At 36.7% G+C, this 17,231-nt stretch overlaps 1 protein-coding gene across 4 annotated transcripts; it reads right to left on the bottom strand.

The window, feature by feature from the left end:
• Positions 1–790: 790 nt before the first annotated feature.
• LOC128254893 (uncharacterized) lies at positions 791–14,870 on the bottom strand. Of its 4 annotated transcripts, none has more exons than XM_052984249.1 (4): positions 14,792–14,870; positions 2,140–2,271; positions 1,262–1,564; positions 791–1,187 (listed from the first exon to the last, which is right to left on the bottom strand). In XM_052984249.1, exons 2-4 carry the CDS (start codon positions 2,254–2,256, stop codon positions 1,002–1,004), a joined length of 606 nt encoding a protein of 201 aa, XP_052840209.1. In that variant the 5' UTR covers positions 2,257–2,271; positions 14,792–14,870; the 3' UTR covers positions 791–1,001. The 4 variants fall into 4 exon arrangements, with proteins under 4 accessions (XP_052840209.1, XP_052840207.1, XP_052840206.1 ...); XM_052984247.1 differs by lacking the exon at positions 14,792–14,870 and adding an exon at positions 13,143–13,444; XM_052984246.1 differs by lacking the exon at positions 14,792–14,870 and adding an exon at positions 5,666–5,825.
• Positions 14,871–17,231: the final 2,361 nt, after the last annotated feature.

Below are 17,231 nucleotides of genomic sequence, written 5' to 3'. Positions count from 1 at the left end.
AATTAATTTACTTTAGCCAAGTAGTACGTACGTATGTAGTTGAGGAGAGCACTGTTTGTAGTATTCGAGTCCTAGGAAGTGCCATTGGCTCTATTGAAAACCTTTTTATGTTGGTCAATGAATGGGGAAGCGCTTTTTGTCGACTTGCTGATATGCGTTTATTGACTCGTCAATGGTACATAATATTTGCACAAATCCTCTAGATTAAAAAATGTACCTTTTTTTTAATTGAGTTCCATTGCACAGCCGTCATTTCACCATCAATGAATTAAATTATATTTTGACCGACATATTAACAAAAGATTAAACATATTGCTGGAAGCGATAAAAGTATGCAGCGAAACATGCAAAACCAAAATGTGGATGATTAAAAAATGTGTTGCCTTCTTTCGGGCTGTCTATATGTAAAATGTACACTGTGAACAATTTTTAATTTGTATCTTAAATGGTGCATATTCTTATTTCAGTTTTATAATTTTATTTACTGTGTGTGTAAAATTTGCAAATATATTTTAATAATGCTGATTATTTTCTGTGTAACTAAAATGTTTGTTCATGTAATATACATTTTTTCTTTTATTTGTCTGTAGGAAAAGGATAAACAACCAATGTTGATTATTTTTTGTAATATATGTAAATTATTTTCAGTAGTCCTTCAATTAAAACAATTGTTGATTGCATTGTGTGCAAACAAATGATGAAGTATATTAATTCGAATGGTTTTAGTTATTGAAAGTATAAAATAATATAAATTAATTTTCATTATCCCCCTTCAATTAAACAATTGTGTACGCTTTCTTTTTTGTAGGAAATACATGTAGTCTTTAATCTTATTTTTTTGGGATTTTTTTTTGTGGGTGGACATAAATATCCTATGTCTAGACTTACAACAAGGTCACATATATCACAAAGGTAAAAATGCACACGAAAACTCACTCGAAACATACATTGACAGGAATTACAACATTCACGCAGAGTACTGACTAAAAAGGGGCCTAAAATTACGCCATCTCCTCGCGCATTTGACGGCTATTGGGATGGGCATGAAGAGTGGGACTTTGTCTGCCGGAAGGCAGCGCAGTTCCTGCTGCCACGGATTTCTGCGACATTTCCGTTGGGGCCTGGCGATATCCTCCGGTCAGTCGACCCACCAGATTGTTGACAGCGCGCAACGTCGAAATCGGAATCTGGGGGAAAAAATCGGATGAAACGTGGTTTTCGTGAATGCAAATAAGCTGCGTGGCAAATGGCGTGGGCTCACCTCGAAAATGCTGTCGATCAGGGGTCGCAAACTGAACACCGGGTATGTGTTCTCGGCCGTATGAGCCGGATGGCTATCGCCCAGGGCCAAAATGGCCGCATTGCTGCCGGGAACAGCAGATCCCGCTGCAGTTGCTCCATTTGCCGGGCTCATTCCGGCCGCCAAGCTGCTCAGCAGCATGGCTGCATTCTGCTGCAAGCTGCTCATGGAGCCCGCGGAGGAGGAGGGTCGTTGCTGATACTGCCCGTAGTCCTGGCTGGGATAGAGGACCATGTTCTGGACGGGCATCGGCTGCAGCAGCGTCTAAAAAAATGTCACCAAAATGTTAGCACACGGAGAAGATTCAAATCTGATTTTTAATCATCTGTAAATATTTAAAAGTATTCTCGAATTATGATTTAAATGAATTTTAATACCAAATATATTTGTACAATTTTTTGATAACTTAAAAATATTTGCATTCTTAAGGAATAAATAAAATATAATAAGAAGTTATCGTTTTGTAAGATTTTGAACAACAGCGAAAATATTAAAATAATATATGTTTCCTTCAGTTTCTAATTAGTTATAAAATTGAAAAAGATGGAGGAATATTGTTGTCAAATTAATTACCAAAGAAGCGTTTTTTTTAATTTCTGATTAATAAATCACTGATTTGAAAAAAGGAGTTTGAAATATTTTTTTAATTATATATTTGGAACTATTCATTTTAAGAAACGAGAAAAAGTTTAAAACATTTGAGTGTTAGATCCTAATCAAAGGTCCAATTTCTAAAATTATTTTTCCCTAAAAAACTGACTTTTCTGATATTTTTTTGTGCCAGTCAGCACCGCTCAGCTTATATTTTTAAAGACCTCCAAGCAGGTTTCGATACTTACATCGTTCAGCAGCACGATCTCGTGACGCTGGCCTCTCGCGTATCCGGAGACGCGGGTGAATTCGGTGACCAGGTGCGACATGACCACCAGGAGGACAAACCAAACGAATCGGTCCATGGCGGTGATGATTATCTGAAAGAGCAGATGTTAAAAGTGGCATTAAGAGATGTACATCAATTTGAGACGACAGACAGCAATCCTACATCATTGTTGAAGCTCATGCTGTCGACACATTGATCTTGGCAATCTCCGCACTTGAACGTCACTTGTTTGATGTGCTGCGGTCCAAAACGGTATGACTGCAAAGTCAAGTGGCAGCAGTACAGCGACGAGATTTTCGTTCTGGCCAGCAGCAGCAATGGCAAAAAGCGTAGGCCAAGCAATCGAGTATCAAGTTTGGAAAAGCCAGTCGAGACAGAATCTGCTGCCTGTTGCTGCTGGCTGGAGGTTCTGAAATGTGGATTAGACCAAGGCCAGTCAACCAGTTTTCAGCTGGATGCATCAAGTTTTTCCACTTGGCAGTGAGTGAATTTTCCCGCCCCAAGTATTTCGAAAGCCGTCCAAGGCGAAAGGTTCAAATCCAGCGGACTGTGAGCCCGCATTTAGTTACGAAAGCACGAGTATATTCAAAGTATAAGTATATCCATCAATGGCTGTCGCTGTCTGTGTTTGTTGTGCCGTCTGGGTCTGGCTACGTTAAACAGCAATCAAAAAATGGAAACATAAAAGGCGAGTGCAGAGCAGGTCAAAGCAAGTCCAGCGGGCCGTGACACTGCATGACTCTTGGCCAGCAGCGGCGGGGTACGAAGGGGGCAGCAGTTAACCCTGCAATTGCTGTTGTCTAATTGTTACTCGAAAGGCATTTAAACGAATACCTGTAAGCACTGCGAGTCACTGGAGATTCTGTGGCAGCCCTGACACAAATGCGGCCCCATGCTGCCACTTAATTAAACAAATAATTAAACAAATCTCAGCCCTGACCCTAGTTGGCCAAAAAGATTCTGTTATGTTTTGTACTTGAAAACTTTAAAAAACGCCGACAAGAAATTAAAATTAAACAAGGGTTTCGTTGTCCAGTGAAGCAGAAAACTAAAAATAGAGTTTATGATTTGCTTTTTGTTTGTTTTGCTAAAGAAAAAAATACACGGCATAATCATGCGCATATCAATAGAAGCTGATATTTGACCCGCATCTATTTATTCACTCTTTAAATGCTAACGTGTCCCTTAAACAAAGTTTTGCACAACTATTTAAGCGGAGTGTGGCAAAAATGTATTTAAAATTGTAAAAACATTCCTTACCATTAACACATTTTTGGTCACATTTACTATGTAAATAGAAATGGCCTGGCTTCCAAAAACGAAATCTTTAGCAATTTAAATCAACCAGAAGGACAAAAATTTACAATTAAAAATACATAAAAACTATTTCCAACAAATATAAATTACAGGACTAGGACTTAAGTCCTTGTTTTGATTTATAGGAAAGGATGTCAATCAAGCAGTTCACCCTTTTACTAAGTGAATTGTGTGTAAGAATTTGAGATTCCATTTGCATGACAAAAACAGAACAAATGCCACAAAATAAAAGGGACAGAAAACGAGAGAAAAAGAAGAAGTTTACCGAGGCCAGATCTGAGTATGGGATTTTATTCTGACCAATGCATTTGCATTTCGCAATGCAAATTGAATCTGTTTGCAGCTGGCCAAGTTGAATTACGGTCAGCCGGACTGCAGACGGGCTGGGTACAAGACTTGGCCAAAAATATTTGCGGTCGAAGCAGTTTCCGTCTGCATACAAGGCGTATGCGTGATATTTCGGCTAGCTGTATCACGCATACGCCCCAATGTCTGGTAATTGTTGCCATCGATAGTCCATGTGCATATGTACACATCTGTGGGTCTCACTGTCTCGCCTCACTGTGCCACTGACACTTTGTTGACTTGGGCGCGCAAAAATCTTTTTGTTATTCTTACTTAAAATTTTCGGGCAAATATTGGGCAAGCAAACAGAAGTCTAAACGCGCGGTAAGCATACAGAGGCGCGCATTTTGTGGGGGCGTGACCGAATACGAATACCAGGACCCACATATGAATATATGTTTTTGAAAGAAGATTGAATTAACGAAAATAAGCAGAGTGTTCAGCAACTCGAGGCGGCAGCCAGCCTACGAACTTCTTATTTGTCCGCAGCCAATAAACGTTAATTACTTTGCCAACAAAACTGAGCTGCAGCCTGTGAGGGTGGCAATTGGCGTCTTCTTGCGTCGCTCAAGCTTAATTATAGTTTCGGTTGCATATTAGTGGGTGAGGGCAAATGTATTACACAATCTCATTTAACTTTGGTTATGAAGAAACCGTAGCACTTTGCTCACCTGCTCGAGTAGATTCTATTTTTAGCCACATGAAACTTAAAGCGTTTCTTAATTTCCTCATATGTTATGCGTACAAGGTTTTCAAAATTACGAGTATCTTGAAATTAAACATGTTTGACGCATGATAAAGACGCAAGCGTCTTTTAAGATTCAAAAACCAGAAATATTTATTTATACTTGCGGGTTTTATTTGTTCTATTTTTGAAAGTGCAAAATGTCAAGCTTTCCAACAAGAAGGTTTGAAGTTTAAATTAGTTTATTTTCGTTTCGCCAGTAAAACGATTTAAAATCATAAAGTTTGGTTTTCAATAATTGATTTTTCGCTGCTGGTTTTCATTACTTTAAGGCTGTCAAGTCTGTTTTCCACTTCACTGCCAATGACCGGTTTTATTTCGCTTTGTTCTTCTTTCTATTAATTTGATTTCCTGAAATTTCACTCATAATTAGCCACATTATTATTATTATTTCTTTATAATTTGCATTTGATTTGATTTTATTTTAGCCTCTGTTTCGTCGTCTCTTTTTTACGTTGGCCCGCGGGCAGCTCGAAAATCTGGATATTTGTTGTTTGCGTTTTACTGTTGCTTTCTTTAAGTTTTAAGCCCGCAGCTGTTTGCCTGCGAAAATGAATACTAATTTATTCTAATCATTTTAAATCCAATATTGCGCCAGCGTTCTTAGAATCTGTAAGACTTTATGGGAGACCGAAAGCAAAAGTGTTTTGGGAACGAGTTTTTCCTCAAAAGCATTTCGCGCGCTAATTGTTTTCATTGATTATTAATTTGGGTATTTCGCTCAGGACGGAAACTCTGACCTGACGTAAATGGGGCTTTTGTTTTGCAATAACAGGGCAGAGCAGGGCAGTCACAGATTTGTTTGCCCGACATTTTGCACTGTTTTCAATTTCTGGGTTTCTGGCTTTTCTGAAGAGCGTTCTCGAGTGTCCGAGCAACTGTTTCGTTCGTTTGGGTACGCTTTGAATGAGGCAGCACTAATTAGCAGCCAGTTTCGGAGTGCCAATCGTCGGACACACAAGTAGAATCAGAAGTAGAAACGTAATCAGAATCAAAAGTGCCCGGGGCAGACTCAGTAGATTAATTTATGCCGGCGCATTCCTTTTGTGCTTTGATTTTTGGCAAAGCAGGAACTCACCTCGTTTGTGATGTAGAAGCTGCGCTGCGTTGTTGTTGCTGTGGTTCCCCCTGACATTTTGGCAATGATTTGAAACTGGGTTTTTCTTTTTATAGAAAAAACTTATAGCCCGATCGAGGTGCTCTTTTTGAGTGCAGCTGCGCGACTGCGGAAAACTCGCAGCGCATGCGCCGCTTTTATAGCTTGCGCTCCTCCGTTACAAGAAGAGAGTAACAGCAGCTCATCTGCTCTCTTTGCACTGCAATGTAACAGCTTGCACGTAAGGGATTCGGACAGAGGGGAGGGAGAGTGTGGGGGTGCATGCATGCTTTCTCGCTGTTATTAGCTCATCTGCTGTATATGTAAGAGATTCAGAGAGATCGCGGATATTGCCGGACTGTTAATATAACAGTGAAAATTGTAATGCAGATGCAAAAGAGAAAAGAGAGTGTTATTACTTTCTTCCTTGTTGCACAGTGGCGCATGGATAATAATTACAACCACTGTCCGTTTGAAAAGAATATATTTTCATACTCAAACACAAAAATAAAAACTAATATTGTTTTAACCATTCTGCGGGAACTAATTTATTTATTATTTTTTTAAGCTTACATACATAGATTTGTTCACATAAGTTTTTGAAATTGTATTTATCTATAGAAGACACACATTTGTGCCTTACTTTTACCTTCCCTTTTCTTACATTTACATTTAACTTTTAAAATTTACATAAATAAAGAAGAAAATATGAGTGAGATTAAAAAATTAAATTTTTGAAATAAAATACTGTCTATAGAGAAATAGAGAAAATTACTTTCATTCTGTAAGTTAACAGCTTTTTTCCAGCAGCCTTTGTTATTGTTAAAGTTAGTCAAGGGACAGAGAGAGTGCTGAAATGTTACTTTTTACAGCCAATGCTGCAAACTAAAGTTTCGCAAATGAGAGAAAGAGAGCGCACGGGAGCTGCAAATTTCTTTGATTCTTTCCGTTTCCCCAGCTTTCTTAGCATCTGCCGTTGCTAACAGTAAACGGGTTTAAGGAAAAGTGGACCGCCTACTTTCTGTGTAATTGTCGGCCTGACCCACATATTCAGCGAGCTCTTTGCACCCACAGTGAGTGCGCTTCACGTCTCGCTCGCTCCCAATGCCAAGCTGTAGGTGACTGCAGTTCAGTGAACCTGCTCCACCGCTCAGCTGCTGAGTGGCTCAGTGGATTCAGTGGACTCAGTGGATCACTGGAAGAGCAGCACTACGTAACTGGCTAGCCTCATCTGGCTGACCGAGTTTCGATCCCAGACCAGGTTTTATTGTTCTACGACTTTGGCAATTAAAGTTATATGGCTTTAAGCCGATAATAATCGGTCTGCTTAATGAAACTACACCTGGAATCGACCGGAATCGATAAGAACCGCCTTGAACTCAGGCCCCAAAACATGATATGAGGAATACATAAAATAAAACTGGCAAAAAGAAAAATAAAACGCTTTAACAAAATTGGAAGAACGGAAACCAATTTGGCTATTCCTAAAAAAAAACAAGAAAGGAGTTAAATACGGCATGAAAAAGTTTGTATACTCTGTATAAAACACTTATAATATACATATTCCATCAAATCGTTCGACACAAATGTATTTTGTATTGTGCAATTATTTTGTAAACTAATTTACTAGCGGTGCCACAAATAGCAATAATAAAATGTAGTCAAGGGATTTTATTTATATTTTCTGCAACTGTCTAAAAAAGCGAACTTGTCCACGGTTGAGTTAATCATTTCTCTATCCGCAATGTAAAACAGTCCATCTTTTATTTAAATAAACTAGTCCTGCTAAAATATTTCTTTTGATCCCCAATTAAAATGGAAATTCTCTAAAGCAGTATCCTCCTTGGTAGCACCCTAGAATACCCTTAGCAGAGGTAATAAAATTCGAATTAAAAACAAGTTCAGTGAGTTCCATTCAAAAAATTATATTTATAACTTTTTTGGCTAATTTGCATTAATCTGCATTAATACCTATGCTTTCCGTCCTTTGCTTAATTATTAGTTAAAAGTTTGGCTCATTAATAACATTTATTTCAGAGAAATCAATCATTTATGGTAAGACCAACAAGGAAGTACTAACAAGCATGTTTAGTTTTATATCATTTTAGCTAAAGACACTGGTCTTGGATATATGTAATTCCTAAGATTAACCTGTTTGGTTTAACAACTTGATCTACCCCAATACAAAGTTGATTTGACGGCAGACAAATCACTCACTAAACGATCCATTCAATTGGCCAATTAATGTTCCTAAGCAATGGCTAGGAGAAACTTTTCCCTGTGGAATGACTGTATAACCGTCATCCAAATAATTGTTTGCTAGACAACTTATGCATTAATTATTTATATGTCGCACATCAAGTCACGTGTAGCCCTCACTTCCCACCTCGTTTTATTTATTTCCCATTCCATTTGTTTGCCCTTTTTGTGGCTTTAACCTTCTCACCTGGTCGGAAAACTGAATTAAGTCGCTACACTTGCAAAAATTTCAATTTCCAAATGAATTATTTATTATGATTTACAAGTTCAGAAAGTTAATATTTAAACTGATATTTAAAAATCTATCCTGATTTGACATTTCTTAAGTTGAATAAAACAAATGTAATAAAGGATACAGTTTGCATAATAGCGGAGACTATTTTAATGAGGAAGTTTTCATTACATTAGAAAAATCTGATTTGATTTGTTGTCGAGTGCAGAATAAATTAATTTATAAATGGTACTTAAAACTAGTATTACATAGCTAAAAATAATCTAATTTTTCTGTGTACAAAACTGTACGGATAATGCATTCAACCTGGGAAAACTGAATAAAGTCGCTGCACTAGCAAACAATTTAATATGTTAATATAACAACTTTGTTTGCCATTTAAGGGGGTTTTACATGAACCTCTTTCTGCTAACCAAATCAGATTTTATAAAGAACTTAATATTGATAAATAAAAATAAATCAAATTAAAAAAAAGGTATTGTTTTCATAGTATCGTAGCCAATACCAATGAGGTAGTTTAAGATATATTACAAAAATCAGATTTGAGTCATTGTCGGGAGCAGAATAAATGCATTGTAAGTGGTAAATAAAACTAGTATTACTTAGCTAGAGATAACCTATTTTTTCTGTGTAGCAAACTTGACGGATGATGCATTAAGCCTGGGATGAATCACCTCGTCCCGCTTATTCAGTTTGAACTGGCTAAATATAAACATTTAAGGTGGGGCGACTGATGGGAGCAACAGTGAGATTTTCGCAGTTGTCGACAAGCATTTGGATTTGCCTTTTTTCGTCCGCCAATCAATATTTGTTTGGCAATTTTACAAATTGCAAACAAACACACAAAGCCGGGCTAAAATGCAAGCCAAATCAGCTATTGACCCTCAACTTGAACTAGAAAACCAAATAACCAGGCGGGCCCGCATAGCGTTAAATTGAATTGTATGTTCAACCGGCTGTTTACCCCCACTCATATTATTTCATTGTTGTCCGCTGACAATGCATAAAATTTGAATAGCCAAACAACGAGCTCTGGCAACAACAAACATTGGCCACAACGGGGAACAGCATCAAATTTGGCCATTCAACGATTTTTACACCTATTTTTTTGGCTGGTCACACTTATGTGTTTAAACTTAAAGATAGGAGTAAAATGTTTATTTCAATGGCGTGGGAAAAATCTATGGATTACAAAATTAAAAAAATGAATAGCTTGTTATATAAACAAAAAGGCCTGTTGATGTCGGCACAGAGCCGCTAGCTAGTGCTTGAATTTAGATCGATGGATAAAAAACTCTTGAAAAACATAAGGACCTCTGAAATAATAATTTATTAAAGCTTGCGATTTAATCGCTTTGCTAAATCCTATTTTAACTAATGTGGTTTATATGCATTAGTATTAATATTATAAATGTAATGCGTTTAGTTAACAAATGCCTTATCCTTACACTTTTATTCAAGCCGAAAGCATTAAAATTTTAATAAAAAGCCGTTGTATTTATTTGAAATGTTAGCGGAGTTCCCAAAACAAGTTTATTGCATTTAAATGCCCCCCTTATGTGAGCCACTGTTTGACATTGCTCAGGGTCATGGAGTAACTGTAAAATCCGAAGCTAATCAGCATGGCGAAAGAGTAAGCGAAAGGGAGAGAGAGAGAGATGGAACGAGAGGGCCTTGACTTTGCCTGGGGTTACCGACACACACACATGCCCATAAAAACAAAAAAAAGCACTACCCATTCTGTAAGCTTGATTTCCAGATTTTGCTTTAATTTCATTACTTCTATTATATGTTTGTTTGAATCGCGTCTTTTGCTTTTTGGCGCCGAGTTTAGACTTTTGTTTTTGTTACGTGACCTTTTAGGGGAAAAATCGGTTGATATTTTTAAGCGTGTTGACTTGTTCTTCTATTCTTCTTCTTTTCCGTTCACCCCGACTCCGAATCGAAACACGTGCAGATAAACGTTCGTTGAGATATAACAATAACTACATATTTTCGCTTTCCAGCATTGATTATTTGCTTAGCGGCTTTGGCGTTTGTTGTTAGATTGTGTTAATGTTGTTGTTTATGTTCGCACATGTATAATTTGCTTAGCTAACGTTTTCTTCTTCTTGGCGGATTTGATTTAATTACCGGGCGAAGTTTGTTTTTGTTTCGAGTGGATAGCGGATAGCTAACCCGTAATTGAGATAATACGCCAAGTACTCTGGGAGAAATGAACAAGGTTCATTGGCAGAGTTAAAGTACAATTAAACCTGGTTTAACGGAGGAAAGGTATCCATCGTGCTATCGTTAATCATGCAGCTAATTACCAATACCAAAAGCTTCCACTCCCATTCATCGGCATCGCCATTAAATAAACCCATTGGAGTTTCAGACACACTTGATGCCAATAAAATCAATTTCATCAATTCACTTTATATCAATTGCCAAGAAAAAGTGGGTATTTTTTGTTTATTTAATTTACCACTCAGGACAAAATAAATTTTCATTTAACACGGCAAAAAAAAATATTAAAATATTGAAATATTTCCCTTGTTTGCACATACTAAGACTTTAATAAAGTTTTTGTGCATTTCCTTAACCTAAATGTGTTCTTGTGGTTACTTATTTGAATATTTTATCAATCAATGCCTATTTTTTTGTATGTATTTCTTAAATAATTAAGTAACTCAAATGTTGATTTTTTACTGGTTTTTAATTGCATTAAAAATATATATTTGATTTCTTTTCTTTCAAGCTAAACTAAATATGAAATTTAGCCACAGAATGATTCACCTCCAACAGCGGTGACTTTTTAGATTTAAAACAATTTTTTTAAAACAGTGTAATTAGGCGTTAATTGAGTGCAATAAATGCTAACGCGATTATTTAATTTAAACAGCGCGTGATAATCTGATTAGGCGTGCACATGCTTAACCTTTTGTTGATATCAAACCAGTTTGCAAAACACCATATAATTTTTAAAAAACAAACAACCTTTCATTTTTATTCAAATAAGATTCAATTCATTTCAAACTAAAATCCTAGATAAAGTGTCTCTTTAAAACACTTAAAATAGGATCTTTAGAGTTACTCCACTTAATTTGTTTCATTTGTTTTGTATTGTTCTCTACTTTTAACCGATTTTAAACCTTCTGAGAGTCTTGCTCTCAAGCGATAAGGTACACAGCTTTCAAAATCTCATTAATAATAAAACTTTGGCTTCTCTTCCGCTTAGAAATCTGAGATATAGGGGTTCCCGATATTCCCCCCACTGCATGTGTCTTTTGATCAAAGACTACGTGACCTAAAGCACGGTCAAGAACAAGAAACTAATCACAATTCATTCAGAATCAACTTAAAGCTCCATATGAATGCAGCTGAGCATGCGCAGTGACGCAGATCCACCGACGTATATCTATATATAGCTTTATATCGATCAGTTGGCCAGAAATACTGTCGCATTTCCGCTGAACGCAAAAGATCGTCATGACGCTTAGCGCTTTAAATACATTGTAAGCGAAACGATCGCTGAGAACCCGCATAAATTAGACATTTGAGCGTGTACTTTCATTTTAGTCGGAACATCTTACGTAATTTGACACGCATATATTTAATTAGAATTTCAAACATTTTTCAGAGCCCAGACTAGCAGGTAAACAAAAGCAAAAGTTATTAACTGCCAAACAAATGCAAATGAGTCGGAGCCACGACTGAGTCACATCAACCACTTTTGCGAATACAAGTATTCAGATAAGCAGGCGAAGATACAGAAAACATGGCACACAGAACTCGGTTCTCAGATTGTGCGATCTGGCAGAAGCTTAGAACCTGAAAAGAAAATCTCGCACATGCCTGATTAATCAATTGCTGAGCCCAGAATAAAACCTGAATCAATGTGAATCGCAAGAGCTATCGCCTCACCAGCCAGCACTCTTTTGCTGTGATCGCAATCAAGAAAATAAATATGCTCTGTGTCTTGTATCATTGAAACTATATATTAAACACTTAAAGCCGTCGTAAACCATCAGCACGGATTTAGTTACGAAAAGTTAAATACTCTTATTTAAAAGTTATATTATATTTTTACCTAAAATATAGAACTTTCTTACTAATTGTATTAAGATAAATGACAGCCAAACTGTTGTAATGTTACTTTTTTGAATTCATTTTTATAATGTAACAATTTAATTTATGCTTATATCTAAACAATATATCTTTAAAATAAGATATTTACTTTAAGCAATGAAAAAAATTAATCAAATTAAATTTTTTTCAAGTTTTAAAGCTTTTATTCTTTAAATCTTGTCCAAGAAAATAACTTTTTAATGAGAAGTTAAGGAGACAATAGAAAGTATTTCAATGCTCTTCATAGTTTCTAAACTTTTTAGAATTTGTGTGCTGAAATTTGGTCTAGTTAGAGAATACATCCCAATTTTGATTTAAATAGTTTCACCTGTTAAGACAATTATATATAAATATATAATAGTTTCCCTATTTTGTATTTACTTTGAGAACTCAAGCTGACTTTGCTAGCATATTGTTTGTGGGAGGTTATTGAGTTTTGCAACTAATGAGAAGTTAAGGAGACAATAGAAAGTATTTCAATGCTCTTCATAGTTTCTAAACTTTTTAGAATTTGTGTGCTGAAATTTGGTCTAGTTAAAGAATACATCCCAATTTTGATTTAAATAGTTTCACCTGTTAAGACAATTATATATAAATATATAATAGTTTCCCTATTTTGTATTTACTTTGAGAACTCAAGCTGACTTTGCTAGGATATTGTTTGTGGGAGGTTATTGAGTTTTGCAACTACGAAATTCGAATCGAAAATTTCACACGTTTTGACAGAGTTTGTCATTTGTGAAACTTGCATAGACTAATTACTACATTTTATTTATTTAAGGGTTGTGTACATATAGGCAGGACTTTTTCTTAATTTTATTATAAAGTTGATTTTGGTTAAGAAAGTTTAGGCTTTACCTTATCCAGTTGACTGCGCCTCTCAATCATTTTGAACACTTATTTTGACACAGTCCCAATTTGAGGAAATTAAGCCACTTTCGCGAGCACACACACTTGAAAACTTATTTGTTTGACTAATTTCCGCCTAATCGCGAAACTTCTTTTTTTTTGTCGTTACTTTTTTGGCAAGCTCTGTTGCGGAATCGAAGTGAAGTTTTGTTTGACTCGTATATTATACTGTTCGCCAGTAGAACGCCGCTCGGAGGCAACCGACTCGTGTTGTATGAAATTCGCAACTGAACTGAGCTAAGCACTTAAGAGTCTCTTACCCGCGCTACTCGAGCCCGCGCTACTCGAGCCCCAAACCTCAAGCACCGAGCTACAAGCCTGGCTCCGACGCTCTGGCCAACTCAAGCCGGCAACGGAGCGTCTCACGTTTTGTTTTGTTTTCTTTTTCTTTTTATTATTATTTTTTTTGCTTTTTTCTGTTTTTAGATTTTTTTCTTCAGATTTTGTTGAGCTGCGCGGGCTGGGCTGCAAGCGGGTTGCCAGGCGAGTTTCACAGCTTTGTTGGCGCCTAACGTGTTTGCTTTGGGCTCTCAGAAGGGTAGAGGGATAGCCGTTGGCTATGGAAAAAGGGGCTGAGGCAGGGGCAGGCGGTCACTGGGCAGTTAAGTAGCCGAGCACGTAGCTCAGCTGTTCTCCATACGCGTTGCGCGTGCGCAGCTCCAAACCTTTCGCAAGCCATTCGATCGGTGTAGGTACACAGAAAAAAAGCGCTTGGGTATCATAGCTTACTGATACTCTACCCAATAGATTTTTCTACTTCAAAGCCTTTTTATGATCAAAAAAAATATATAAGAAAAGTTGGGATTTATTTACTTTTAAGGGAAGATTTCACAGTGTCATGTCAAGTTTTAACATTTTGTTAAATAGCTGTTACGGAAACATTTTCTTTCTCTATGATGATATCATACTGAAAACTTTAAAATAATTGTATCTAAACTTTTATGACGGCAAGAAAAGAAGGAAAAAAAGTTCTTAAAGATCTGACAACAGGTTCTGAAGAGAAAATTAGTATTTTAGCTGTTTACTATCGTTAATAAAAAAACTAACTTTAACTTAACAAACAGAGAATAAATAATTTACGTGAAGTGTTTTCTACACATTTTAATAAAAGACTACTACTAGAAACCCCTAAAATAATTTGTTAAGTTAATTTTAGAGAGGCTCGACGGGTCAGTTAAGTGCGAGGGTATCCACCGATATATCATACTCGTATTTCTGTTTACTCATATCGAGTGGTGCGAAAAGGCAACAAAGTTAGGCCCGACGGAGTGGCTGGCTGATTAGTTGCCGTTTGCTGTTTGCGGTTTGGATATTTGAAGCTGCCCCTGCTTCGTAAATAATTAAATATTATGTACGAGTGCGAGTAGCGATGGTGGGTTGGTCTTTTGCCTGGGTTATTGACGTTTGTTTGAGCTTAGCAGCCGGCTGTGAACTTTCTTTTCCGCATATGCGGCAATCAATTCGCCATGCACCGCAAACGTAGACTGCAATTGTGGATAGAGCTAACTTTCACCTGGCTCACCGGGCGGATGAGTCAATTGCATCACTCGTACGCCGCATGGTCTAGACGTAGCTGGGTGCGAATATTTGTACCTTACCGTGTTTGCAATTGGTTCACACTTGATTTGAGTGCTGGTTAACTTTATCGTTATTTGGCTTGTGTTCGCTGGTCTAGAAATTCCAATCAACTGACACACGCCACTACCAAACTATTGTTATTTATGCCAAAATAGGGAAACTGATGGCGAAATTTATTGATATTTATTGAGCCATTGTTTTAATTGCTTGCCCCCAAAACTGATTGTGAATCAGGGCGTGAAGAGACGTATTCGAAAAAAAAGCAGCTGGCCAAAAACCAATCGCTAATGATTCTGGAAGATATTCCTCGCTTGCTTCCAAATCGAATTTGATTTTAATTCGCACACTGACCTCCTGCATACGGAATTTCGGGGCAGAGGACAATAATTGGTCGCCTGGACGCCTACGTGATTCTATTGCGGAAGTAGTTCGCCTCTGCACCCCGGAAATGTTTGAACAAACGAAGGATTCCAGGAACTGAATTGCTCACGCAGATGGATTCGATTTGGGTAGGAGGAAGTTTTGGCACACACGTGAATCCATTTGGCATCTCAATTATGGTCAGCTTTGTGTGGATCTCCCATCCGCCTCTCCTTGCCACAATCAGCAAGGTTATCTCAAATGAATGCACTCCAGCTCGAGCTCCAAGCTCATCTTCATTTTCATCCCCAATATTGCGGTTCGAAGAGAATACAAACAAAAGCAAATTGAAATGCTTGACTTGGGTGTTTCAATTGGGGGGTGCTCTTTAACTATTCAGGATCCCAAAAGGCTTATTTGTTCTTAAAAATTGATTAATTTATTTAAATGGTAATTTTTTTATAAATGAACCAATTATTTTGGCAAGAACAACTAGCTAATAGGTCTGAGAATGTTTCACAGCTTTACACAAAGATAAATATAAAAATTAAGATTTTTTTATTCGTTTTATTTGTTAGTAATTCTTATAACACCATGCAGTAAGATAATTCTGCATTTTGAATCTACAAAGCAAGCAAAGCGGAAATTGTGTCGCGTCTTAAGTTAATTTCGCGCCGTCGAACGCAGCTTCTTGGTTGTTTTTTTTTTTTTTTTTGCTACTGCGTTTGCAATTATGCCAATCTCGTGGATGCCGCCAAGTGCACACCCGAACATTACGTTTCAAGTTTACTTATTTTACAGCACGCAGTTTTTAATCACAGCCCAGTAATGACCTTAAACATCAAGACAAAGTCTGGGTCTTGGGTTACCTGTAGTTGGGCATGGGTTTGTTTTGGGTTGCGGCATTGGTGGGGCATTTACTTAAATGGCTTTGCTCGACGCAAACAAGAGCACTTACTCAAAATGGGACAACTGCCTGGACCTGAATAGAATCAATTAACTTATTTCTGCCATTCAAATACTTTTACTAAACCCATCAATGTGATTAATTTCTGAATGACTGTGTTAAATGAAGTGCAAGCAAAAAGTGTCAGCGACTGTATTTTCTTACAGATGATAGAAAAAAAAATTTTTCTATTACAATTTTTACTAAGCAAGCATGCTTCATTTTATATTTCTTTATTCTAATTTTTGGCTGTCATATATTACATTTTATGTTTTTCCCGGTTAGAGTGTTTCAGAATTGTAGAATTCGCGCTGGTCGTCTTTTATCTGTACATCTGTGCAATTATTTCATCTGCCTTGGTTGTGGTGGCATTTGATGATCGCAAAATTAGTTTTAAATTGCCCCTTGTCAGCCGACATTCGTGTAATTTAATGTCATTTTAACAAATGTTTATCTGTTCGGACGTGAGCGAGTCACTAAACCAAAACATGTCAAGGTCGCCATGGATTTATACTCTTAGTTTCGGAGTGTGTAGATAATGTTGATTAAAGGGAAATGATTTCGAAAGGCAACAGATTATAAATAAAAAATTAATAATAAATAAATAAAATTAGTGGCTGAAATTAGGGTTGAGCATGGTGAATTGCACTCACTGGTTTTGATAACCATAATCAGCAATATTAAACAAACGAATTAAGCCAATGCCATTTATATTCAATGAATTGAATGCATTTTTTAAGGACTCCTGTACGATCTCAATGTATGTATAGTAAATTTAGATTTTTGCAAAAAGCAAACTTCATTTCTTTGTCGCAAAACGTAAAGTGGAAGAGAATTTTTAAGTTTTCGGACTTTTGTGGCCATGTGTTAAACTTAGTTTCCATTTGACTTAACAGGAAAAGAATTTGACTTTTTTTTTACTTATTTATTTATTTCGCCAACGGTATTCATTTACTCTACTTTTGTAGAGTCTGCCATTATATTCCTATTTTATTTTGGCAAATCTTTGGCTTAGATAAAGAATGTACATGAAACATTTGCAAAAAGATATGAATTGCTAGCAATGAAACGGCTCATTAAATAAAAAATCGCATTTAAACGCGTTTAAAAATACATTTAATCACTCGTTATCAGTCAACCAAAGCCATAAAAAG

This window comes from Drosophila gunungcola (assembly GCF_025200985.1).
Source record: "Drosophila gunungcola strain Sukarami chromosome 2R unlocalized genomic scaffold, Dgunungcola_SK_2 000006F, whole genome shotgun sequence".
Classification (NCBI taxonomy): domain Eukaryota; kingdom Metazoa; phylum Arthropoda; class Insecta; order Diptera; family Drosophilidae; genus Drosophila; species Drosophila gunungcola.
The sequence above is the reverse complement of the archived record's forward strand: the minus strand, read 5'-3'. Positions and strand labels throughout refer to the sequence as shown.

Coding starts and splice junctions, on each gene's coding strand:
- LOC128254893 (XM_052984246.1), bottom strand. CDS start 5,722: ATGTCAGGGGGAACCACAGCAACAACAACGCAGCGCAGCTTCTACATC. Junction 2,272..5,665: donor GCTTCTACATCACAAACGAG/GTGAGTTCCTGC, acceptor CTGCTCTTTCAG/ATAATCATCACCGCCATGGA. Junction 1,565..2,139: donor AGATCGTGCTGCTGAACGAT/GTAAGTATCGAA, acceptor ACATTTTTTTAG/ACGCTGCTGCAGCCGATGCC.